At 41.1% G+C, this 26836-nt stretch overlaps 1 protein-coding gene across 12 annotated transcripts; it reads left to right on the top strand.

Moving 5' to 3' along the window:
- Positions 1-1141: 1141 nt before the first annotated feature.
- On the top strand, positions 1142-26836 carry LOC135282937 (uncharacterized). 12 transcript variants are annotated; one of them, XM_064393170.1, is made up of 13 exons: positions 1142-1208; positions 1905-2005; positions 5350-5389; positions 5660-5828; positions 6652-6777; positions 7103-7223; positions 16412-16522; positions 21972-22059; positions 22979-23060; positions 23815-23960; positions 24537-24627; positions 25258-25461; positions 25960-26836. In XM_064393170.1, exons 2-8 carry the CDS (start codon positions 1968-1970, stop codon positions 21994-21996), a joined length of 630 nt encoding a protein of 209 aa, XP_064249240.1. In that variant the 5' UTR covers positions 1142-1208; positions 1905-1967; the 3' UTR covers positions 21997-22059; positions 22979-23060; positions 23815-23960; positions 24537-24627; positions 25258-25461; positions 25960-26836. The 12 variants fall into 12 exon arrangements, with proteins under 12 accessions (XP_064249240.1, XP_064249256.1, XP_064249267.1 ...); XM_064393197.1 differs by lacking the exon at positions 1142-1208 and adding an exon at positions 8858-8976 and having other exon boundaries at positions 1740-2005; XM_064393179.1 differs by lacking the exon at positions 1142-1208 and having other exon boundaries at positions 1740-2005; positions 7106-7223.

The following is a 26836-nucleotide window of genomic DNA, read 5'->3' as shown; positions in this document are numbered from 1 at the left end:
GGGTGTGTGGAGCCTCATCTCCCTGGTACACCAGAGCAACTGTGACACACCAAGGCTACAAAGTTGGCTTTGTAAGAGGATTGTTGTGGGGAGCTCCTGAGGTCACTGGATTGGTTACCTTTGGCTGCATGGATGAAAAATAAAAACAAATGAAGTTATCAAACACATTACACAATTTTATTGTACTTACTCTTTTCCACTTCATTCACAATGCCCACAGTTAATCCTGTTTCTTGAAAAATATGTATGTCTTATTTTACTGGAAAGGGGTTTTCCCCAGGTCATCCAGTCAATCAAAGCCTTCGCAAAGCAATTTTCTTCCTCTGAAAAAGGCCCTTTAGGTGGGGCCAGCATAACATGCTCACATCAGGCCCTCGGTTGCAGGGCAGGCATTGCAGTGGAATAATTTCACTGTTAATGAGCTCATTCCACATCTCCAGCAGTGCTGCTTGTCTAAGCCTACACGACTTTCACAGGAGAAGACCCAGCCCTGCACTGCCTTTCCCTCAAGGGTACCAGAAACACGCGAAAGGAAGCTGTGAAAAACAGCAAAAATAAATTACCCTTATTGTCTGGGAATTAGCCTTAAACGAAAGTCCCAGGCCAGAGATGGATGTACCATCTTAACTACACTTGACCTCCAGTGAGGTACTTCGTGAAAAAAGGATTTCATTTTCTTACAAATCTGCTGTGTACCCCTTTCTCCAGATGGTGGCTAGTTCATGTTCCTTGGGAAATAGTGAATTACAATCACTTCATAATGAATTACTGCTTTGTAGGGTCTTTCCTCGAGCTGTTCTGAACTGCCTCCCTGCCCGGCCCTGGCGCTTCAGTGTCCATGTCACCCCACGGGCATGGTCTGAGGGAGAGGTTTGGGGGAGAGGTTTGAGGGAGAGGTTTGAGGGAGAGATTTGAGGGTGAGGTTTGAGGGATGCGTCTGAGGGTGAAGTCTGAGGGAGAGGTTTGGGGGAGAGGTTTGAGGGAGAGGTTTGAGGGAGCGGTCTGAGGGAGAGATTTGAGGGCGAGGTTTGAGGGATGCGTCTGAGGGTGAGGTCTGAGGGAGAGGTTTGAGGGCGAGGTTTGCCAGAGGGGTCTGAGGGAGAGGTTTGAGGGCGAGGTTTGAGGGATGGGTCTGAGGGTGCGGTCTGAGGGAGAGGTTTGAGGGAGAGGTCTGAGGGAGAGGTCTGAGGGCACGGCCTCAGAGAGAGGTTTGAGGGAGAGGTCTGAGGGAGCAGTCTCAGGGAGAGGTTTGAGGGAGAGGTTTGGGGGAGAGGTTTGAGGGAGAGGTCTGAAGGAGAGGTTTGAGGGAGAGGTTTGGGGGAGAGGTTTGAAGGAGAGGTCTGAGGGAGAGGTTTGAGGGCCCGGTCTGAGGGAGCGGTGGGGCCAGGTGCGGTCTGAGGGATCGGTCTAAAGGCCAGGCGCAGTCTGAGGGCCCGGCCGCAGCTCCGAGCAGGGGAGGGTGCGCCTGGTGCCGCCCCAGCCCTGCCGCCCCACCTGGCCCTCACACCCGCCTGGTTCTCCTGATGCTGTCCTGTCGAGGGGCTGTGCTGCTTGTGGAGCACACGTTTGCAAGGTGAAATCCAGCAGCGACTTAGAGGCAAAATGGGGAAAAAAAGCCAAGGCTTGTGACAGAAGGGTATGGTAAGCCGGCTAAATGGGAAACACTGGCCAAGCAGCAGCAGCTGCTGGCTCCAAGTGCCTCTTTTCCTTGGCCTGTGGGAGAGAGGTGCAGCTGCTCAATTTTGGTCATTAATCCCATGAACAACTCTGGAAAGTTTATAGAGGTCAGTTCAGGCAAATTGCAGAGTTGATTGCAGGATTTTTTTGGACAAGCTGGGGGTTAACCAAGTGCTGGATCTTGAATTGCCTAAGTTGATACCTCAGGAGTGACCCTTTCCACACAGAGTTACAAAACAGCTGGAGCACAGGCTTGAAGTATTCCAAGGAACAGTGAGCCTCAGAGAATAATGTACTGCCCCAGACAACAGAAGTGGATGATTTCAGAGTGAATCTTCCTGTTTATCTCTACTTTTGCTTTGTTCCTTGTTGAGTTGTCTCTGTCCTTTTGCCCCCTATCCTTCCTCTGGATTTCTTAGAAAAGTGAAGGGGAGCATGTGATGCTGAGCTTTTCTGTGAAAGCAGAGTGTCTGTCAGCCTTCCTTCCCTTTGCTCTCTGGCTGGCCTTTGCCAGTCCTTGGCTCTATGCAAAATCGCTTCTGGCTTTTCTGTAAGTCTGGGTGCACACTATTATCCTTTCTGAGCAGCATAATTTTACCTCGCCAGCCCTATTTTAGGGCCCTTTCTGGTGAACACTTTTGCTGGTGGCTTAGGTAGGTGCTTCTCTTGGCAATTTCCTTGCTGTGCTCTCGGTTGCTGTGACAGGACCACTCTGAAGCAGTTTTTCAGCCAGTAAACCTGGATGGGTATCAGTCCATCTCTCCCAACTCTGTGTGACTGCACAAACAGTTGGAGAAGCGCAGTTAAAAGGTAGATGAGTCACAGCAGGGCTGCCATGAGAAGCAGTGTTTGCTGAGGTGTGCCCTTGGAGTTGCAGCTCTGCAATTTCTGTTCCCTGTGGGACCTCTCACAGAAGTATTTTGCTTTGGTTAATGGAGCATTCTGGATAACCTATCTGAACTAATAAATCATCTTATGCATTTTCTTCCATTTTTAAAAGGCCTACTGTTTCTTGCTCAACAGGTTTTAACATCATTAGTGCTCTCAGCCAAATTGCTCCCTTCTCTGCATCCCTGGTAACTGAGAGTTTGCCTCCTGCTGGTCTTTAGAACTTGTTAGTTGATTTTTGTTTTCAATTCCTTCATTCCTGCTGTTGGTAGCTCCCGCACTTGGTCTTGAAGTTTACAGCTATGCTGCTATCTCTTAATTGCCTTCCTATTCTTCTGTGAGGTTTCTTGTCCATAATTATTATATCCCGTTCTGCTTATTTTGCTTGAAATACTCTGTTAATGTAGAAAAATGCACATGTATGAGAAGCCTTACTCCAGGATAAAGTAATTTTCACCACACGTGACCAGATCACATATCGTGACCACAATGTCCCACAGATGCAACAATTCTGTGATGAAAAGAATGTAAATTAGAAATAAACGTTCCTCATGGACAGATTTCTGCAGTGCTATACTTGAGGGTGTTTCTTGAATTCTGCTCTGGAGGGTCTGTCTCTGGCATTGTTGGATGAGCTGATGTGGGAACTGCGAGCATAGAGAGCTCCCGAGGTCTCAAACAAACAAGCTCAGAGATAGAGATGGATACAGTGTTTGACCTAAGACCTTGGAGAAGGCTTGAAGCTTTATCATAGAGTAGTGAAACAGACACAAAATAAGAATAAAGATTTGCAGTTTAAGCAGAACTATGTTTTAAGCAAGTAGAAATATGCCTCATGTAAGCAAATAAATATGTTAAGATAGTAGAAGACTTTCAAGTTTAACAATAGAACTTGTAGAGTTGGTAAAAAGTAGAAGATACAGCACAAAGTTTCTGTAGAGTTATGATTGGATAGAAGAAGACTCATTGCAGCAAATGTGTAAAACAGCAATTAGCAATTAGCAATTATCAAGGTTATGAAGATGCTAGCGAGCTTTGTGGAAGTAGCTGATTGGGTAAGAAATTTATAAAAGACATTGGAACTGGAATCAGAACAGCTTCTAATGTGATGGCTTTGAATGTAACAACCTTACAGTCACACCCTTCCATGAGACCAACTTTCACAATAAACTATCTTTTAAACACCTCTTCAGTCCTCCCTGCCTTTCTGTGTCCTGAACAAGCTGCTGAACTGATTGTGCTCCTTTCAGGGTAGCAATCTTCAAAGCTCTCCTGTTCCACCTCTGCAAGTTCCTTTCCTGACTTGTGACGCAAAGGACACATAATTCTTGTTTGTGGTTGTGCCTTACCTGCTCCTTTTCTTTTGCAGTGCCTTTTCCTGCTTCCCATCACTTTTCAGTCTGAGAGTGCTTCTGTTGTTTGACACTCCCAGTCTCTGCTTCCTTGCTGTCTCCCAGAGCAGTTGTTCTCTTGGAAAGGGCAGTCTGAAGGCAGCAGCTGTTCAGAGGCACTGCGTGGTGATGGTTTGGACACACTGTGGAATGGGGAGGTGCAGATATACTGACTGTGAGCAACTTACTCCTTGGTGCCTCATCTCCTAAGGGATTTCTCAGCTTTAAGGTGAGAACCCAAGGAAAATCATATAGAGGGAAGTGTGATCAATCAATAATGATACATTAAAAGAGATCTTGCTTAAAGTGAGTTGCTTAGGTAGGGCTGGCAGAAATGCTGAGGAGAGTGGTGCAACTTTAGTCCTTCTGCTCTTCCTCAGGCACTTGGCTGAGGATTAACAGAAGGTGCCTGTCTTGGTATGAGGATTTACAGCCTTCACCTTCCTCTGGGAGAAGGGGATTTGTATGGACTCTAAGAGAGTCCAGAGGTGGGTCTGTGTTCTCCCCTTTGCCTCTTCCTTTAAGAGCTAGTGCATTTGATTCCTCTAGCAATCCAATTTTCTTTTCCTCTTCTGTGCTGATATTTTATTAAATATTAGCAATGGGGAGGAGACCTGAAGAACCAGTCTCCCTTTCCTTGGCATGAATCCAACTCATGTTGAGCTGTTTGCACTTGCTGAACTGAGGTTTGTGCAGCCATTCTCTGCAAATGGCTGTGAACACCTTCAGCTGGAGTGTCCAAGCCAGATGGACGTGCATTTGAAGCTTTGGCCCTGGATTTACCCAAGGACAGCCAGGCACTGCTCTGTGCTGTAGTCGTGCTCTGTCCTGAGTTCTCTGGGGATTTCACACTGACCAGAGCACCCCTAACAGAGCTCTGAGGATTTATTCTGATTATGGAGAGGTAAGGCTCTCTTGCAAGACTAGGTTACAGAATCTTCCACAGTGGGATCCTGATTGTCTGGACAATGTTTGTGCTTTAAAAATGTCACTGGATTTCCAGTCCCTCCCTGACTTCTGCCTTTGTGATATTGTGAGTTTGCATTTGGCTTTTCAGTTTTGCACCTTCTTATAATTTAACACTTTTGTTTCTGTTATTTGGCCTGACTTTGAGCTCTGCACATCACCAGCATGGCCCTGGGTGAAACAGGTGATCTAGATGGCATAGGCAGGACTAACACCAAAAGGCAAACCTGTGGGACTAGACTAAGTGTCAGACTTGGTCAAGTACACTTTGAAACTGATGACATCCCTGCTTAGGAGGGGAAAGATGCAGAAAGATGAAAAAGAAACAGCACCAACTATGGCCTGTATCTTTACTCCTCTTTTTGAAGATAATAGGTTTTAGAGCTTAAAATTGTCATATTTAGGGAAGCTACTCTATCTATTTTAGGTGGAAATCTTGGATGAAGACTAAGTACCTCTTCCACCAGGTTAGAACACCTTATCTGGGTTTTCAGCACCATACACAAATACACACTTAAAGTTTATGGGCATTTTCCTTTAATCCTTTGGGATGTGAAAAAAATATAATTGGTTGCAAGAACTTTCTCTTCTCTGTAGCCAAGATCCTGAGGTCACATGATTGCATTTCAAGAAACTTACCCAGCAGCTGGCACTGAGATGAATTAATTATTTTTTAAAGTAAGCCAGAGTCTCAGTTTGTGTGAAGTGATGATAACAGACAGCATCACTTTCTGTAGGTGCAGCACCACTTTCTTAGGCATGGCCTGAGCGCAGAGGGAAGAGAGAGGACCACCTGCTTGTCAGACTCCTGGCACATTTTTTTGCTCTGTCTCCTCAGTTTGCCTGCCTGTAGAGCAGAGATAAGTTTTCCCTGGAGGAAAATCATGTATGTGAAGGGCTTTGAAGGTAAAAACCACTCTACACTCACTATTGCAGTTAGCTTTACATTAAACCAAAGCATGTGGTGTTACCTAACCCTTTTATGCTGTGTGTCTTTGAGCACTTCACACATCATATGTATAGCTAACAAAAAGGAAAGGTATTGCTAATTCTTGCAGTAATAAATTTTTTCCTTCATACTTCAGTTGCTGCAGTCATGTGAAAGACTTAGGAAGCAAGGGCCAGAGGGGAAAATGTCATCTTTTCCATGATTTAATGACACTAATTGCTGAGTTGAATACTGGTGCACAAATTTAATTAGTAGTAATGTCTCAGCATTCTGTAGGGAGTCTCATTTTATTGAACACATGACACATTGTTTTGATTTAGGTTAAAAAATGTTTCCAGACAGACTTGTTGTATTTTGTAGTGTTTAGTAATGTGCATTTTGAGAAAGTAAACATAGCTTTATCCTTCTATTGAGAGTGTTTGCCTATAGTAGAGAATGTTTATATTTTCAAGTCATCAAATATTGTCCAAACCTATTGGAGCCATTTTATGTCAATTGTAAAATAGTGTAATTGTGGTTTTCTAGGACTTCCAGGTCCGTTTATGGATGGTGTAGGGTTTGTACAGAGGCATTATGCCCATATTAGCCAACTGCAATAGCTGGAGGAACAATCAAGCTTTCAGATAATTTGTGTGCATTAAAGATTTTTGGATTTTGGTGAGTTTTTTTTGTTTTGTTTTGTTTTTGGTGTTTTGTTGTTTGTTTGGTTTGGTTGGGCTTTGTGTCTTTTTTTCCCTTTTCAGTATCAGATGATCCAATAACTTTTATTGCCCCTCACAGACAAAAGAGCAAAAGCCTCTGAAGTAGCACAAGTCAAGGACAGAAGTTACCAGCTCATAAAAAACCAGTTCTGTGGGTACAGAACAAAGAAATCCTGTATGGACATACTGGAAAGAGAAGACATCTGTAATCAGAATTTGTTTGTGTATAAGACCTAGCTGATAAGGTTAATGTAATATTCGGTTTTGTGGCTTGGAGCAGGAGGTCAGAAGTGGTAAGATTGTAAAAAATGGGGACCCCACATCAAAAGAGGCTGCTCACTTGGACTGTCTTCTGGTGGCTGCCCTGAAAATGGCTCTGCCTTTTCTGTGGGCCCCAAGGTCCATCTGGGTAGTGCCCTGTGGCTTTTGCAGGACATCATGTCTTGCTGTCAAAATAAGAAAGCACTGAAAACTCCTTGGAAACTATGAATACTTTCTCATTTTTGTTTAGTTTTCCTTTGTCTGTTTAGCAGCTGAGGAGCATTTTGGGAGTGCTGTGCCAGCTTTCCATCCAAAGTTTTATCTGACAATGACCAAACCAATGGCAGATGAGAGAGAGGCCGTCGCAGCTGGAGCAGTATCTTCAGAATGGTAAGCCTGGCTACAACAACCTGATCAACTTCCACATGTAGGGCTTAAACCTTCAAGGATTTATCTACAGTATTGACTGCAGGGTGCTCTGCCTTCCTTACTGAGATGAGTTAGGGTGTATCTAAAATGCTAAACTCTGCAGCCCTGTCCTGGCTGTTGGTTCACCAGGTTCAGAACATCAGGGTATCGTATTTCTCTAATTTCTGAAGCAGCTGCCTTTCTGCAGGTTTCCCAAAGGTAAGAATGCAGTTTCACTCTGAACAGCCTGCAGTCTGTCCATTCTCCATCCCCTCTGGATCAATGAGTGGAGCCACCCCCACTGCTCCACAACTGCCAGAGCTGACACGGCACCCAGTGGGTAGAACATAGAGGCAAAAATAACAGGCACTTGGGCAGGTAGAAGAGTAACATGGACCTCCTCCCTTCAGGAGTTTCCAAGAAAACTTGTGAGAATTATAGGAAGAGTTTGTAGAAAAATTACATCTCGGTGTGCTGTGTTTAGGACAGGTCTGCAGGATTCCTAGAATGGGTCTTGTGAGTTTTGTATAAGCCAAGAAAAAAGAAAAATCCATTTCAACCACCTGAAAGGGTGGGTGTGCAGGGAGATGAGCTTAAAAAGGTTTTGTAGCCTATGGCCTCAGATATTTTGTTCCAAGTCTTACAAAACAGAAACTCAGGGTTAGTCTTTAAAGTTGTACTTAGTGGTTATTCTGTCTTTTTTCACTTGATTATTCATTTCTTTTCAAGTTACCAGGCTTGAGTGACCACAGAGTTACATGGCCAAGAACCTTACTGAGGTATTGCTTTGGGAGAAAAGCAGCATCCCATGTATTTTGCCCTGCTCATAGTTTCAGTAATTTAACAGATTGATAAAGGCAGCTGGGCAGAAACCAAAGGATGAGTAAAAGTGACACTGACTATTTAGTCAAAAGTCATATTTTGAGACACTGGCTGTGTTTTTCATCTCTTGGATACATTTAGTTTCCTCCCTCCCCATTTTTCAGTTACTTTGGATTCAAATATTACAAATAGTGATGCCTTCATAATTTTTTTGAAAGCTACAGCAGGTAAGTTTGAATTTTTCAGCCAAATAGTTTGTTATATGAAAGCTTGAAATATTGAAATATTATCCTACCTCCCAGGTTCAAGACTTCTTTTGCTGTCTTCCATTCCCTATGTTCTTAGAGTGTCAGTCTGCCTAGTAAAGCAGTGAGTTACAATGACAGGGTGCTCTCTTGTGAAGCCTGGGTGGCAATAATAATAATATTGCTATTGTTTTTTTCTCCATGTACAAACTTGTTTCTCACATGGAAAGAACTGCATGCTTTGTTTTTATATTCTGTGGCATATCTGATGAATCTTTTGCCTCTAAACAGTTCACAGGAAAGTCTTTGTGAGAGCTCAATAGAGGGATTACATACATTCTTGGATTTTGCAATTGTAAATGCTTTTTGGTAGTGTCAGTGGTTTGCACTGATGAGTGTATTGATGACTGCTGGGAAAATGTCATGTTCTCTTATCTTGCAGTTGTAGTGATGGGCAGAACCTGGCATATATTTGGGTTGTTGTAGCCTAGATGACTTTTCAAATGCATTTAAATGTGGTCCATGGCATGTGTGATTTTTCTTTGGCAGGCTTGGAGCCTTGATAACTTGTGCATGTAGCTGACTATTGCAAGTTGCCTTACATCCCTTTTCCATTCCTCCTTTCACGTTGCCGTGGCTCTAATGAGAATAGTGGTGCTTTGGAGCAGGTGGGTGCAGTATGACCAACTCCACAGCAATTTTAGGGAGGGGATGCTGTTTTGGTTTTCTGGGAAGAGCTTGGTGTGCTGTGGTAACTTTGCTTGAAGTGAACTGTTCTGGGAAGTGGGTGCTCTTTGAAGGACCAAATAAGAGGTTTGTGTCTCAAGAGCTCTTCACATGCTATGTGTGACTAAGGTATGTAAGGGGAGTTCAGGAGGGCTATAGAAAATGGTATGAATACGTATTCCTAACAAATTCTAGAAGGTTTTTCCTGCATAGTTTGTAAATAAAAAGATGCTGTTTATTTACAGTCTCTTAAATTCAGACCGACTGGAGTGCTAAAGACAGTGAATGACTTCTGTTGTAAGGAACAGCCTTTTTAGTTCTGATCCAATGCCTGCTATAGCCCTACAGATGACTCCCAGTAATTACTGTTGAGTCTTAATTAGTCTTGATGAGACTAGTAACAGGGCTGCTAAAGAAAGTTAAATCCTGGAATTAGGAATGCCTGCACTATGCTGTCAGGCACTGCCAACTGACATTTCTTCTACAAAGTTATGGCAGGAAATAATTCTTCAAAATATCAGTTTCCAGGGTTTAGAGATGTCTTTTGACATGCCAACATTGTGGATTTCTCTTAATGCACCAGCAGAAATAACATATATTAGGGTTTTTTTTCTCTACACCAGGCCCTTTTGGTGAGGAGGGGTGACTTGATAAGAACATGTGCAGTGCTAATTTTACAGGTTATTACACCTGTGTATGCTTATAAAGGCATGTGATGACTGTGCTAACAAAAGCAGTCATTTATTTTGTAGAGGTCAAGATAGGCATGGAATTATTCCTTAAATATTGGTGCAAGATCAGCACATTCTCAAGACAAAAAAAAAATGAACCCAAATTTCTGTTCTACAATACAATAGATTTTAATAAGCTATGTTTAGGCTTCCTGGTTGGCAAAGACAGTAGTTCTGCAGCTTTATTTGCTTACAATTAAAACTTAAAATGGTTGTGCTTACATAAATGCTTCTTCATAATACAAATGGCAGTAGTGCTTTGTGAGTCCTTCCATGAAGGTAAAATCAATCTCCAAGTAGAGATCAAATAACTCTGTGAAAGACAAGAGTGTATTAATTGCCATTACCTGTGCACAGTGCCTTTTATTGGTGCAACTGACAGTTGAATAAATATTCATTTTGGCTATTAAAGAATCTCACCCAGCAAACTGTCCTTGTTGTACATGTTCTAGTATTTATTAGCATACTGTTACTTGAGAGATGTTTTATGGCAGAGTAACAAAATTCCTCCAACAGTATTGGAAGACAGAGTAAAGTTCATTCTTTAATGAACTTGTACCTCTGTGGTGTTCTTTCCTTCCCCCTTGTTGAAGATGTGTAGGCAGCACTTAGTGTCCTACATGTTTCTCAGAGGGAAAACATAGTGAATGCTTCTGTGTTACTGATAATTAGTGTCAAAACCAAGCATTACCCCGAACTTGCTCATCTCATATTGCAAGAGGGATGACTAGTGAATAAAAAATCATTAAAAATATGAAAAAAATTGTTCCTTTTCTGGCAATGGCATGGACTGGCCTTGAGTAGTCAATCTTGGCAATCTGAAACAAGTTAGCACACACCTGTGCAAGCAACCTGGCAGCTGGTGTGGGAGAAGAGGCAGAGGGACTGCACTGCAGGTGCTGATGAACGGGAAGCAGTCACTTTTCTGCACTTTATGCAGCACAGATATGTCTGCAGGTCAAACCAGTGCAGCTTTTATAATAGAAACCTTCATTTTTAATAGAATGAAAACATGGGAAACTAGAGGTGAATGAACTTGCTAGGGTTGGAATACTTTTTCCTAAAAATTCTATTGCTGACTTTTTTTCACCTTCATCTCTATCTTTCATTATGAGAGAGAAGTTAATACCCAAGAGAGAGTAAGTTAGTACTTACTTAATTTTCTTGGTTTGCCTTAAACAGCAGTATTTAATCTTCTATGTGAAGGGATTTGTATGTGTTACTGACTAAAATACAATATGCAAAGGGAAAAAGCAAATTCAGTTTAAGAGTTTTTTGGTCCTTGTCCTGTGTTACTTTGGAATGGGGTTGTGAAATGTGTGCTGCAGTGGGAGTGCTGTGCAAGGACCATGGCTTTACTGCAGCTGCTTTACAGTATGGAATATGATTAGTGTGTCTGCACTCAGCATCACACCAACCAGCTGCATCCCCCAAACACATCTAGCAGGGCCAACTTTCCAAGTTTGGAACAAGCCCATGCAGGCTAACCCGGCTTTCCAGGTGCCTATTTTTGACTGGCACCACCTTTTCCTGCTGCAGAGGTTACAGCAGTCATACTCTGGCTGTTGCCCCAGTAACTTATCTCACAGGAGGAGTTGTCAGGGGACAGCAGGACACCCAACACAAGGGGAGACAGCTTGACAGAATGGATGTTTTGCTCAAAATAAACATTGCTAAAGTATTTACCAACACTATCCTGTAGTAGAGTTGAACACAGGGTTGAATGATTTAACCCCTAACACCCCTGCCCTTCCACTCTTTCAGACTGTACAAACTTGAACAATGACCAAGCTGGAGAGGCTGATTCAGTATACCCCTTACTACCTCCAGCTCCTAAAGACAAATGCTGTGGTTCTTACAAGAAGCCACTACCAAGAGCAGACCTTGTGACTGTGTTGTGTGTTCTCCTTTTTCATCAGGAGAAAGACAGTGTGAGCAGGTACACATCAGTCTCATTTTCAACATATCAATATCCTTGAATGCAACCTGAGATTATGGTCTGCCTGTGTTGGGCATCCATGTGGAGTATTCAGGATGCAGCTGTGAGGACAGCCAGTCATTAGGCACTTATGAATAGAATTGAGACACATTTCCTTGAAGCAGCAGAGGTTTGGAGTTGGGAATCTAGGCCACTGACCTTTTCCAGTCTGTGTTGAACAGCAGCCTCTAACATGAGGAAAAGGATTCAGGTGTTGATGAAAGGATAGATGAAAAGTTGAGTACTTGAGGAAATACAACAGAGCAGAGCCTGATAACAGGCAAAAAGTAGCATTCTTATGTGGTTCTTTACCAAAGGACTCTGATATAAGGTGGTTTTCTTTCTGAAAATCAAGAATGAGGACAAGGATTGAATACCTTAAGAGAGTTGTGGTCTGTATGGTATTGGAAATGTAAGCAACATGTGACCCAGAAATCTGCAGGTGTAACCAGAATCAAAGCTGTTCTGATCAGAGGCTGCATTTCCTTCACTAGAGCCCATGTCTCTGACCACACGATCTCTGCTCCCCTGACCTTGCAACACACCATTTCTGCAAGCAGTGGAGGAATGCACATTTGGAACATTCCTCTCTCCTCACTCAGTAGCTCACAAATGTGTTTGGATGTGTATGTACACAAACAGAAGACTGAGTAGCTAAGATTTTAGCACTGCTCTAAAAATGTTATTTGTTCATATCAAACTAGGTTGTGTTTCTTATTTATTTAATTGCTATTTCAAAAGTGCAGCTGGACACAGAACTGAATTTCATATGGGAAGTTCCTTTACTTTCAGATTTGTACTGTGTGCTGGCCAGGGGGGAAGGTTTCTGGCATAGAAAGGCCTGAATAAAAAGATATCTAGATACCTTTCTTGATATATAACATATATATATATGAGGTCTTTCTATTTGTTTCCATTTTGTTTTATTGTTTGTTTCTGTTTTTCTTTCTTTATGGAAACTTTTCTTTTTTTCATCAATACTGAAACTCAAAGAAAATACCTTACCAAATCTGTGTTATTCTGTATTCCTATGTTAACAATTGAGCTGCGCCTGAAGCTACTGGGACAAACTAGTAGGTAGTAGACAGCAGTTCTAGATGTTTCTACAGATTTTACTAACACTGTTAAGGGGATATTCAAACAATATGAAGGAATACAAGAAAGTGTCCAATTCAAGTTACATGGTATGTTTCCTGAATGTCAGGAGAAAAAGTATAAGAAACATGAGTAGTTCTACTGAACATGTACTGTTGCCAAAACAAAGGTTTCTTTATGTTGGTGTCTGTTTTGAGTAGAAAAGACTTTAGTGTTCTTTCCAAAACTAAAATAGTTGCGTGGGACAAAATCTGAGCTTTTGCTGCAAATTTATTTAAAAATAAATTTCCATCCATTTTGGAAGTTGTTAGAATTGCCATGTGCACCTACAAAATGGATCATTGCTGACACTGGTAAATACTATTTCTGTTGTATTTGTATTAAACCTATGCTGGATTCTATTGTGTTATTTTAGGGACGTCTGTATTTGTATTTCTTCTCTTAACACTGTCTTCTCCTGCCTTACAGACTGCACTGTTTCCTCCTTTTGTTTTATGTAAGTAATTTTCTTTGGTCTCAACAATACTTCACTGATAAGAGGCTAAACACAAATATTTGTAGCACTAAACAATGTGGGGAGTTTCTGGCATGGACAGTTCTGCCTTCTGGGTTAAGAGCAGGTGATAAAATGAAGGTGGGGAGGGGAATCCCCAAACACAACAGCTTAAGAAGATTATTATTTTTGATTTGCTGTGTCATAACCTTACTAAGTGAATCACAGAATTAAAGAATGGTTTCTATTGGGAGGGACCTTAAAAGGACCTTAAAGATCATGTAGTTCCAATTCCCCTGCAGTGAGTGGGGACACCTTCTGCTAGACCAGATTGCTGAGAGCCATGCCCACCCTGTTCTTAAAGACTTCCAGGAATGGGGCATCCACAGCTTCTCTGGGCAAGCTGTTCCAGTGTCTCACACCCTCACAGTAAAAATTTTTGCCTAATATCTAATCTAAACCCACCCTCAGTTTAAATCCATTCTCTCTTGTTCTATTAACACATGCCCTTTTGAAAATAACAGTAATCAAAAGTTGGAGATAAATAGTGACTTTGTCCCCAGTGCCATGATGTGAAGCTGTGCTTGTAGTTCAGTAGAATCAAATAAGATAAAATAAAGCCATTTAAAAAAAGACAGCTGCAGAAACTGCTGGTTTAAGTGTTAAACAGTCATACTTAATGTGACTATTCTAGATGGAGATTTTATTTCCTCTAACATCCTTTCTTGAAGATCCTCAAATTAATCTGCCTACTAATATGCTGCACAGTGTTCTTGGAGAACTCAAACTGCTTGGAAGTAGCTTGAAACCTTGAATCATGCTTGTCTTTTTTCCCTCATGATTGCTGAGTAGACAGGTGGCAATGAGAGCAGTGTGTTGCCCGATGGGACTCCCTTGGAGTGGCAGAATGGTGCTGTGACCTCTGTGCTCCCAGCCCTGGGCTGCCACAGTGGATGAGGTGCCCTGTAGCCAGGTTGTAAAAGCTGCAGGGGTGGCAGTGAGGATCTGGGAAGAGCAGATGCATAAAGTCCTCCGTGCACTTTGCTTGTGGAGGTTTCAGCATGAACAGCCACACACCCAGAAGAACTTTGGTGCTTGAGCCTTTTTAAACCCCAGCACTGCTGAGCCCCAGGTACTCAACTGGCTCTGTAGTGACCTGCTTGTTCCTCGTTGAGAGTCAATAATGAGGGTGGGCCTTTATCTAATTCTGATCTTTGCATCCCATGTTTGTTCCACACTTCACATATATTTTTATCACATGTGAAGTGTTTCATACCAAAATATGTACACCATAGATGTTTGTGAGGAGGTGTCTGCTCCTTCCCATGTGAGGAAAATTGTAAAGGTAGTGAAGAAAGTACAGCAGATGATCCTCTGTGTAAGAGACAGAGGGGCTTTTGTATCTTCACAGAAGCAGTGTTTATTTTAATTAAAAGGAACAAATGGACCTGTCTCCTGGATAAGAAATAAATAGATTTGAGAATAAAAATTAAACCTCTAGAACGACTCAATGCCTTGAGAAGTGGTTCTTTTATTCCCTAATACAAACAGGTGTGTGGGTATGCAGATAGGTGAAATATGGGGTGTCTTTGAGAAGTCTGTTCAAATAAGAAAAATTGTTTTAGTTTGGCTTTCCTCAACTTTTTCCCCACATGTCATTCTACAAACTTTTATAACACATTCTTAACTTTCAGTTCTTTTTGGGGAAAAACCCCAAACCAACACTTGTTGTTTGTACTTGTATAGTCGTTCTGACTGAAAAAAATAAGTTACCAATCTGAATTGAGTCAGTTAATTGGAGTCATGCATCCTGCATGTTCTCTAGGGTACCCAAAGAGGAGTGATAGAGCACACACATAAATGTCAGCTCTGCCACTCTGCTCTTGCTGACCTTGCAGGAGCTGGGATATGGTCCAATATACAGACACCATGAAGACTCTGCAGAAAGATGCCAAGAAAACTTGAAAGCTAAGGGTTCCCAGAAACCCTCCCATATTTTCTGCCAGGCTAGCAAAGGTGGATATAAGAAACTAAAATTTAATGTTGCATGCAGTTATGTACAATTCCAGCATTTTCCTCTGCTGTGATTGTGAAGGGAAATACCTCTTCTCAATTAATACCAATGCCAGAAGAACCACTGCTGTCTTCTGATACAGGGCAGTCAACAGGAGGAGGAGCTGCAGTGATGAAGTTGTGCCACCTAATCCAGAGGGAATCCCAAGGGTGTACTCAAACTAGTTCCCATCTTCCTGACTTCTCATGCAGAGCACTCATGCATGGCACTTTCTAAATATGAGCTCAGAAAAGTCTTTTAGGGACATATACAGTCTTAATATAAAACCTGTGGAGAATATCCCATTCCTGTGCACCCTCACAGTTAGAAATGTGAGCTTTGCCTCTAGTCTGACTCTGTGTATCATCAGCTGACAGCCAATGCATCTGAATTCTGTGCTTTAGTTTTCCAGATTGCAAATCACTCCTTTATTGTGTCTACACATAAGACAGTTCTCTGAGGTCATTTATTTGAGACCTGTTTTCTCATGACCTAAATGCTTTCAGGTTTCTTTTTTACACCCCCTCTCACTGTGCAGCAGTTTGGACCTTTGGGCACTGCAAAGTACTCCTGTAGCAGTGGCTCTGGTCTATTCAGATACTGCAGCCTCATTATTCTTACCAGATATTTTCCAGGTGTAGGCACAGGGATTCACTTTTTCCTTTTGCCAAGATTGTGGCTTTGAAAATTCACCTGCAGCTGTGTATCCACTTCCTCTTTTGGAGTCTCTACTTCCTAGGAAACAACTGTGTCATGCCTACAAACACTGACACACCAGGCAGCCTGTGGCACTCAACACCAAAAAGACTCTCCTCTTATTCTTCAGTGTTTTCCTATTTGTTGTTCTGCATATTTTTTTGTCATCTGCAAGCCTAAATAGTAGTTTTAGTAACTTTATGTGTATAAACTGTATAATCTCAATTTTTTTTATTTTACCTGAATAAAAAGGGAATGGAGCATCAGCATCTTCAGAAGGATTTCAGCAATATGGAAAGCAGTAAAACAGTGTTGCATTTCTACCTGACAGGATACATTTAAGATCCAAATGCAGAGAGCATTTTTGGACGTTTACCTTGCTGATGGCAGCAATATTAGACTTTACATCCAGACATCAGACACAGCAGAAAGAATATTACAGGTAATGGTTTTCTAGAATTGTGTGGAAAGTTTCTATTTGTGAGGAGTGAACAAAAATTAATATAATTTCAATTACGAAAGCATAAACCTCTTGATAGGAAGACACACAAGAGTATTTTCTGTGGGCTTTGAGGAGTTTGTACTAGAGGGCTGGGGGGCATTGCTGGTTTTGCAGATGATATTTTGGGTCTTTAGAATTGTCCACAATTAACTTCTTAATGTTACATAACTTCTGCTTCTACGGCATTTAGCTGTCAAGTTCAGGTTTCCTTCACGTATGACAGAATTAGAAAATACATAGAGACACATTCATAATTAGGCTGCCTTTGGTTTGGCATAGTGTGGGTGAAAGTTCTTGAACACTTAAGTCAGAAATGATCTAGTCTTCATTTATGTCTTGGCTGACTTCTGTTGTTAAAACTGCACTACTGACGCTACTGACGCATCTTTTCCTTTTCTTTTTTTTTTTTTTTTTGTTTGTTTGTTTTTTGCATGCTTCTCTTACTTGTTTTGTGTCCCTTGGTGCTTTCTGTGGAACTGTGTGTCTGCAGTGTTGGTGCAGCTCTAGTGCTGGCTCTGGAATGTCTGTAACAGCTGTTGCAATACACACAGTAAACAATTGCCAGTTACAATTTGAAACCAGTAGCAACCAAATATTGTTTACACAACTGGCTGATTTGTGTTTGAAACTTCCAGCTGGAGTTCCCTTCTTATGCCAGGGGAGGAGGAGCAGCAAGGACTCTGCTTATTTTGTGTATTTGCACATTTATGTGTGCACAAGCAAGGCTTCTTTGGCTGCCCTCATTTCCTAATCCTAACAGCATGAACAAAGCATGCATCTGTCCAATGGGTGCTGCTCTTTGTCATGGGATTCTAAAATTTCCTCTCACCATACAGAAAACTGTGCACTGTGTTTCTGCTGTGCCTTTGCAATCTGAGTTTATAAAGGTGGTTCTCAACTGGCTGTAGGTATAAGGCGCTGAGCACGTGTTTGCTGTGCTCTGTTGAGCTGATGTGTGTTAGTCCAGCCTCAAAACTGACACTGTCTGTGCATAGGAACCATAAACTGGATAACACAAGGTGATCCCTTGCTGGCTTTGTTCTGCCATGGCATTTACACCACCTGAGGCAATGCTGGGACAGGTTCTTCCAGGGGAAGGTGTCAGAGTTAGCCTTAGACCCTGCAACAGGAGACTTGTGAGGCTGGAGATGCCGAAGGCAAAAGCCTTGGGGGTGGCAGGGAGATAGGAATTCTGGTTTGGGGAGAGAGAAGCAGGTGCTAATAGGGTGGAAGAAAGAAGGAGACATGTTTGGACAAGAAACTTGTATAGCGGCCTTGAGTAAGGAAAGCATTTTCTAATATACTTTAAAAACCATTAATCACTTGTCATTGATAAACTTGTCAGTTTGCAGTGTGTCAAGGTAATTTCCAAGACAGGCAGTGGTGTTGTATTTTGCTTTGTATGTTACTTTTATGTATGTTTAACGTTTATGTGACACTGTAAAGAAGCAATGACACTTCGAATGCTGCAGACATAATTTCTTCTTTTGTAGTCTTAAAGATGAAATAGGACTTTTGGGAATTATTTAACTGTTGTCACTGTAAATTGCTACTACATTCACTGTTATTTTGTGAGGGAGGTAGATTTTACAACTCTCACTTCCTAGTATTCTGGTGTTCAGGCAGCATATACCAGTTTGTGCTTCGATCCAAGAAATAAAACCAGTCAAAATCCTCCTAAGTCTGAGATCTGCATTTACCATTCCTTGCCATTCCTTGGAAATGCCATCTGGTATGCTTAGTATTGCACTACCAAGGGATAACACATTAGTCTGTGGCTAGTTTCTTGAAATAATTTGTGAGGACAACAGTGGCAGACAGAATAAAAGGTGATAGTCACTTTTTTATCTTTTGTGTTTGGACTATGAAACTTTCTTCCCATCATATCTGGTGTCTGAATTGACTGTGAGACAAGTGATTTTGATGGTCTGCTGCCATCTCTAGTAACAGTCCTGATATGAACAGGGATAAGGAAAACCTTGCTAGTGTGCTTTTTAATTTTAACTCAAAACAATTTTTTCCAATCTATATTTAGCCTGATGTCTACTTTTTTCCATACACAAAAACATGTCTGCTCTTTGAACCCACTGATGCAGCTGGAGAAAACCCTTCTGAACTGAATTTACAATGAATTTACAATGCTGTCACTGTGACACAGAGTTTGAAGTGTTTTGGGATCCTCAGGCTTTGGAAGATGAGAAACCTGACACTTGCACCTTATGCTCAGACAAAGTCCATCCTCTCTGACCAAAGCATGAGCTTGCACAATCTGCCAGAGTAGCTATGACAGTAGTATTCTCAGGACTGAAGACATTTCTTATCATAGCCACACCACTTTCCTGAGCAAACTCAGGAGATTATGGTCACTGTAGAATTTAGGAATGCTTCAATGGTACTGCATTATTTTAGGTTAAGGCTGTTTAAACTTATGCTGTGATTTTCCAGAACCTAAACCAGAATAAGACAACTCTCCCAATCAGATTCAGTGGTTAGTTGTTGGATTATTCCCAGCTTTTCAGGGACAGAGCAATTGAGAGGCATTTTAAAAAATTTTATTCCATTATCAGTCTCGATGAAGGGTGAGACATAAGACATCTAAAACTCAATGCCATTCTGTCAGAAGCCAACCTATTTCCTGGTTACAATATCTTATAAATGTTTTTCAGCCTATTCACTTTTGCCACACAATGCTGCTAACACTTCTAACACAAATCACCTATATTTTTACCCCACATGGTCCTGCTGCAATGCATCTTTCACCATTCTAATTTTCTAAAATAGCTGATCTTTTTACAAGGCCATGGTTTGAAACTTGTTGAAACTTGTTTCTAGTTCAGCCTCTCTCTACGTCATCTCTATTCCATGGCCTTCCTAAGTCAGCACACTTTATCTCAGTGTTTGCATACAGATGGACAAGACTGCGTGAGCTTTATGTCAGGTTTTAAAAATTCCTTACAAATCCATTTCTCACGCTTAGTGGGCTGATTTTTCTGTCTTCACTATCCCATTGTGCAGCTAGTCCTGCAAATATTGTCTGCATTTTTTATTGGTGCTACTTCTGCCCTCTTTCAAAGAAGATGTACAGAGGCCACAGCAAACTAAAAGCAACCCAAATGTCAAGCCAGAGAGGGTTTTTCCTCCTTATGCATTATTGATAATGAAAGTCCAACAGAGCTCAAGTCTGCTCTCATCAGAAGAACCCTACAAGACTGGTGTTTTCACTAAAGGGCAGGATGTGTAGATATTTCCTAGAAAAACAAGAGAACTCTATCAGCCTGGAAAATGCACAAATCCTGTAAAAATATATATTTGTGATGCTCATGAGTAATGTTAGCTCAGAGCACACAGTGCTCACAGTACAATAGGATTTTAGGATTTAGCAGTAAAGATCTGGAATAACATGGCAGATGCCTTGCATTAGAGAATAAATAAATGACAGTAGTAAACACAGTCTATTTTATTACATTTTTACATTGCCTTGAATCTTATGAGACTCATCACAAATTCACATGCTGGGATATGGAGTGGGTATATTTACTTTTAAATGAGCAGTTAAATGGGACATGGGAAAATTTTAAAACAGTTAAGTTACATTAATAGGTATTGAACACTTCTTCCTTATTCATGCTAATGTATAGTGAAGCTTCTGATCTTGTTTTTGAAGGTTACATTGTGAGGTGGGTCTGTTGAGAGAATTTATAAAATATTTTAGCCTATTTTTCTTTCACAATTGTGATGATGAAGCTCTCTCTGGTAAGTTTTACATGGTGTTTAACTTAGCCCTCCCTTGGATTTTTGTTGTTGTTGGCTGCAGTGACTGAATCTGAAATCTGAACAAGGCTTGCCTGATCCTGCTAAGGTTAAAAGACACATCTGGCCTGATAAATTCCCTCAAGCTCTCTCCCCCTACATCTTGGAAAGTCTAGTAGTGGGGAACAAAGTCTGGCAAGAGAGAGGGTGGTGTAGGGGTAAGACTTTCACATAAGAGTATTCCTCTGAGTTTACAAGTCACATAGCAAATTTACCACATGGGAGCTATTGGGTGTGTATTCTAGGCAGGCATTTAATCACATGGCCATACCTACATGAAACAGTTCTTATTTACAGGTCACATGCTGAGTCTAACAATAGGACAGGAAGCTCTCTTGTTATACTTATAAACAATGTCTCTAGCTTACTTTCCTTTATATCACTATGTGTTTCTTTTCTAAACACCCAGTAACTGACGTTTGACCACAGTGTTATTAAGCAAGCTGTAAATCAGGGTTGTGAGTGTCTTTATGATCATAAAATGTGAAGAGGCTTTTGGATCCTCTTTGGTCTGCTGATGCCCTGTTTCCCATGTGGGTGGGTATGTGGGTGAGGCAGGATCCAGGCCTGTGACTGAGATAGGCTCAAGCCACATCAGGGCAGTGAACAGTCTTTGCTGTTGACTGGAGTTAAGTTAGGCATTGCAGTTATTTAGCTTTTTTCTGTCTTTTCATCAGTATAGAGATGTTAGTGCTCTTCTGAATGTTTTAAAATGAAGGTCCTGTTACTACTACACTTACTAAGGAACTTAGGCTTACTTAGTGAGGTAGGAACTTTACAGTCTGTGTCTATTTTATTTATTATTCCATTGCCCTCTTCATTCTGCTGTGAAAGATACCTCTGAGTACACAGTTGGCAGTTACTACATCTCAAATGTATCTTGCAGTGCAGTTCCAGATGGAATTATTTTTGCCTTGTATTGTGATATGATCAGATACACAGGAGAATAGAGAAGTTTTTCAGTTGATTACATTTCTATGCAACTTTGATAATCCCCACAAATACATCAAGTCCAAAGGTAACCCACATTCCATTGCCAAAAAATGTTTAGATGCTCACAGGCTTAAAAAGGTATGTTAAAGTTTTCTGCTGAATCATGCTATTGGCTTAGAATTAAATTATTACATATTTGGGCCTTTAGACTCACTTTTTTTTTTAACATAAGCAGAAAATTAGTGATCTCTGAAGAGTGACATGCTTTTCTTGCTGTACATTGACATTTTATACACTTTGTCTGGTGATCTGTTGCAGAAACGCAGCAGTCCTGGAAGTTTCCATCCATATGTCCCATAACATCTATCATGCTTAGCTGTGTTTTGAGTGAAGGTTATCCTACAAGACCATAGTGTCAGGGAGTAGAGATGTTCTGTAAATAGTAGAGCTTAGACTGTTCTGTAAGCTTAGACTCAGAGAAGTGAGGAAGATAACTAGCTTGTCACCTTTCTTTACTCCAGAATCTGTATGGTTTTTCTTCTCTAAAAGCACATTGCTAGCCAGCAAAAAATGATACAGGAAAGTAGTTGAGCTATTTCCCTAGATTTCACCAAATGTCTCTGTGGTTTTTTTTTTCTTTTCCCAGTGGTGAAAAAAGTGTCAGAACTTGAACTTCCTTATGTGAGACTTCAGAGCATGAAGGATTTGCACTGTAAGCTTGGGATCAGAAAGTGGTGAGCAAGAAGCTTAAGTGAAACTATCTAAGATGCATGACAACTACTATAAGCAGAGAAAGGAGTCCCTTGGATAAGTTACGAATTAGTAACTTAGAATAAGTTATGAATTAGTTACAAAGCCTTCAAGCTTCAGCAGCTTGACTGGTTTTTTTTTCCTGAGACCAGTTTTTAATTGGAATTTGCTGGTTTCTGTGGTATTGCATGTTTTAAATTTCAGCACTGTAGTATTCCTGAAGAGTCCTTTATTGTAGCCAGCTTTATGCCCTCTTTCTTTCAGACTCTATAGAGAGGTGTTTTGTGGCTCCTTGCCTCCTAATATTTATACTTGCACAATGCAGTGATCACAAATAAAAACATACCCACAAACAATATAGAAGAGAACTTTGAGTTCTGAGTTGCAAGCTGCCCCTCTGGGCAGAGGTGGATTGCTTTTTATCTGAAGTGCTCATACACTAACATACATAATACCTGAGGCCATAGCTTGAGCACTTCTTTTAGTAAGTGGCCTGGTTTAAACAGCAGAGCACTCTTCCCCTTTGATTTGCTTGTTCCTTGGGCTACTCCTCCATTATGCTGGTGGGATTGTGTGGGCAAACAGTGGTGAACTGGACTGCTGAGCTAACCTTGTCTAAAAATACTGGTTCTTTATTTTTGATTTGGTTTTGATGGCCTGTTTTTTGGCCTGAGTCAGTCCCCTGGTTCTGTTTGCTGTGCAGCACATGGTAATGCTAACTTGTGGATGAGGATAAACCCTGGGGATGGGGAGGCTGGTCCCAAGGTCCCATTTGTCAGAGTGCCCCGAGGGGGCAGTTAGGCAGTAGAGCAGGGCCGGTCTAATGGCTCCCTGCTGCAGTTGTGCTCAGGTCTACTCCCTACAAAGAAAAGAAAAAAAAGAAATCTATTTTTTCTTGTTTAGTGAGTTGTATTGATTGCAGCAGATGAATGAATGGAGTGGAAGAGGAAGAACAGACCGTGTCTTTTGGTGGCAGTAAGGAAAGGTACACAGAAATCTGTTTTTTGATGCTGGTAACTTGTCTGGTTTAAATCTACTGCATTAGAGATTGGCCTCTACAAATCTTTCTCTGTTTCCCTCAGTGTGCCTTTACAAACTGCAGTAGTAGCTGTGCAGTGAAAGAACTGCATGGTTCTCAGCTATGGCAAACTGTGTGAGGAGCTAATTCTCCACCCAGCCCTGCTCCAAGCCCGGGATAGGAAATGGGGCTGTCTGGGCTGCAAGACCCAGCGCAGTGCGAGTGATACTGGCCGTGGAGCCTGCGCTGCTCCCGTCCTGGGGTTGTGGAGATTTACCCAGGGAAAAGTCAAAGGTTCAGGCCAGCTGTGCCCCTGGCCCCTGGATAACTGAGTGTTCAATTTGCTTTGCTCCTGCACTGAGCTCAGCCTGCTGCAGCTCCACAGTGGTTGGTGCTGCAGCTAGCTGGCTTCAGGCTGGGTCTTGGATGCCAGCACTGCAGCATGGCACTGGCTGCTCTAGGAGCCTGACCAGCTACTGTGCAGAGAAACCTAGAGGTGTTTGAGAAAAGCAGGAAAAAGTGTCACTTCTATATTGTGACTTACATGTTTAGTACCACCAAAATCAGTGGAGAGATTGGATAACCTGACCCCAGTTTGTTTCCATTTTGCTACAATGTGTAAAGAATGAGTACAGGACACACTTCGCATCTGTTGTTTGGTTTGGTTTTTTAATCTGGTAAATAATGAAATCTTTCTGGATTGCTCTTCCATTTTATTCAGCTGAAAAATTCAAACAACCATTCAACAGAAGAATGTCTTCATGTTTTATTACTTTTTTTCCCTTGGCTTGGAAAAGTTGTATGGATCCTTCTCTCAATACACGGCTGATGGATTGTAGAATTTCACTGAACTTGCTACACACACAGGTAAAACTGAAAGGACTTTTTGTAATCTTAAAAATTACCTTTCCCACATTAATTTAATCTTTCATACAAATTCCTGACATATTTATAAATGATTCTTGGTGACAATGATTTATGCCACTTTTCTAAGTGCTGGATATAGCTGTTGTTGATAGGGGGCATGTTGGTGTTTTGGGGTTTTTTCTCCTTCAAACCCTTGTATTAGAGATTTTAACTCATCTATGGCTTATGCATGGGAAAAATGTTTCACCTAAAAAAGGATACATTTACCTATCTATCCACTGTATTTTCAAGGTGATATACGTATCCTAATGTTCCTAGGATACGTATATCACCTGTCATCATATAAGAGCATGTAGGTGATCTGTAGGTTTGTTGAGTTGTACACCTACACACAGCTTTGGAAACTATTAACTCATGAGGAAAGAGCAGTGTAGAGTGAACTTGTCCTAAAATCAAAGGTTTTGTTTAAAAACCAAAATAAACACAAACTTTCTATTTCTATGTGTTTCTGAATGTTTATGTAAAAGGAAATACATTTTTGCTGACTTTTCTGCTATTTTTAAAAATTCTTTTAAGGCAGTCCAGGAAGTTAAGAGGAATTGGGTTAAAGCAACAGATGAGCAGATGCAGGAACTTCAATTTCTACAAAAATGTAAACAAAGCAAAGGTAAAACAGTATTTAAAAAAAAACAATCAAAAGAGATCAAAGAAGGTTTTTAAAGAAAAGAAACTAGGGACTGTGACTTCAAAAACAGAGCGTGGTTTTGTGGAGTCATTTGAACTGGAGAGCCAGGTCTCCCATCTCCTGGTCAGATACTGAACCACCAAATAGAAAAGGAGATTCCTATCTCTGTTAATTATTTTTTTTTTAAATCCCAGCAGAATGAGCTGTATCTCAAGGGATGGCAGGAAGTATTAATTTGAATGCTATTCTTCTCTGCAAAACTCAGGTGCAAAATTTGTCATTCAGTTTAGGCAACCAGATAAAAATTCAGACTGCTGGGTCTGTTGTTCACAGTATTTCTTACTTGTTAGTTTAATCTCACTATTATCATATCTCCTAATCATCCAAAAGACCCATCTCATCATATCCTGTTAAAAAAATTAAAAATCAAATCTCTTACTCTGAACTATAAGCACTATTCTCTGAATCAAGCATTGACCTATTGCATAAATCTGTGTCCTTCCCGAAGAAAGAGTTTAAACATTTGCCTTATACCCCTTTTTTTCCCTCTCCAAATCACTAGACCTACTTGCCTTTACAGCAAGTTGCATTAGTTCTGTCCTTTTGGTGCAGTTCCCAATGGAGATTTGAGAAATGCAGTTCTGTGGTACATACAGCTTCTTGTTTGATCATTTTGTGACTATCCAGAAGAAAGCTGCCCAGCTGACACCCATGTTGCCAATGATGAGATTAGCTACTGCATGACATTGCCTGCTAACCACATTGGAGGTCAGCTTTAAAATCAACAGGTGAAGAATTTGGCAGGCTACTTTTCTTGTAAGTACTTCACTGACTTTATGTCTACATTCACTTCCTCTTCATGAAAAATAAGGTTGGAAAGTCTGGGAAGAAAGGGGGTGGTGTGTTTTAAATCTCTTCCACTTGCCCATATTCTCCTTCAAACCTGTTCTGAAACATATTCCCTTGGCAGCCTTTACAGCAGGGAAACATCTCCCTTTACTCTGCTGTTTTCTCCCTTTCCTGGCATTCCATGTCATGCTTTACTTACTCTTCTCCTTTCCTTTTGGAGGCAGAGTTGTCAGAGTTTTGTGTGGGAGCAAAACAACTGCTTTAGCCAGTGTTATGCTTGCAAAGACTCCCCCTTCCTACCTCCCACTTGCTCCCTCCCACAGAGAAAGTGTTCTAGTAAAGACTTCAGCTGTTTTATTTGTATACTGTATAAAATGAACCTAATTGATTCTGATTTGAGGCTGCTCCCTCTGTTCATCGTCTGGAGGGTGTTTGTTTAGTTTTTCTGTTTGTTTGTTTTTCCAGGGTATACAAAGGATGCCAAAGAAGACACACTGGAGCTCCATTTGAGTACAATGACTCAGGCACATGAAACGAGATCATTTTGTACACAAAACAGGTTTTTTTCTCAATCCTTTCAGGAAAGGGTCAGAGTAAAATATAATCTTACAGGGTTAGTCATGCTGAGGCTGGGCCATAAGGAACTGTAGCTGGTTTGTTGCACTATAAAGATGTTAAGAACAGGGTAAAATTAACTGAGTCAGGAAAATGATGGTTCAGTAGTTAGGGATTGTAATTTTCTCCTGGAGAAGGAATGGAAGAATCAAGTATGCAATTTTGAAAAAAAGCAGAAAGTTCTCTGGTTTGTCCTCTTTAAACCTTTGTGTTCAGTAGCTGCTAAAGAAAATAGTACCAGAAGAGATGGTGAAGGCAGCCAAAGGCCAAGAAATGGCGAGCAGGTGTGTTGGTACAGGAATTTGTATTTAGTATGAGATAAAGCTGCTACTCCATCACTCTTACAGCTGTGCTGAGAGAAGAACCATTGAGGAAAAGTATCTTGCACATTCCAAAATTTCAGTCCAGAATGAATCGACTAAAAAGCACATCTTTGCTCAGTTTTACTGAAATATGTTAGAAGGTTTATTATCACAGCTTTAGTAATATGTTTTACATTCTCTCGCCTTGACTTAGACTTTTTCTGAGTATGATAGAGGATATAGATGGTATCATTTTTTGTATGTTCTGTGCTACCCTGTTGTATCCATTTCTGCCTTTCAATTTTTCCCTGCTTCACTTGCTTGCTCCATCTGCTGCAATGTTAGACCAAATGAGACCTGTGACATTCACACAGAGAAGTTTTTTTTTTATTTTAAATAGAAGTGTTAATAAACTAAAAGTCTGA

The sequence above is a fragment of the Passer domesticus genome, chromosome 1 (assembly GCF_036417665.1).
Source record: "Passer domesticus isolate bPasDom1 chromosome 1, bPasDom1.hap1, whole genome shotgun sequence".
Taxonomy (NCBI): domain Eukaryota; kingdom Metazoa; phylum Chordata; class Aves; order Passeriformes; family Passeridae; genus Passer; species Passer domesticus.
Note: the sequence above shows the minus strand (reverse complement) of the source record. Positions and strands in the feature narration are given on the sequence as shown.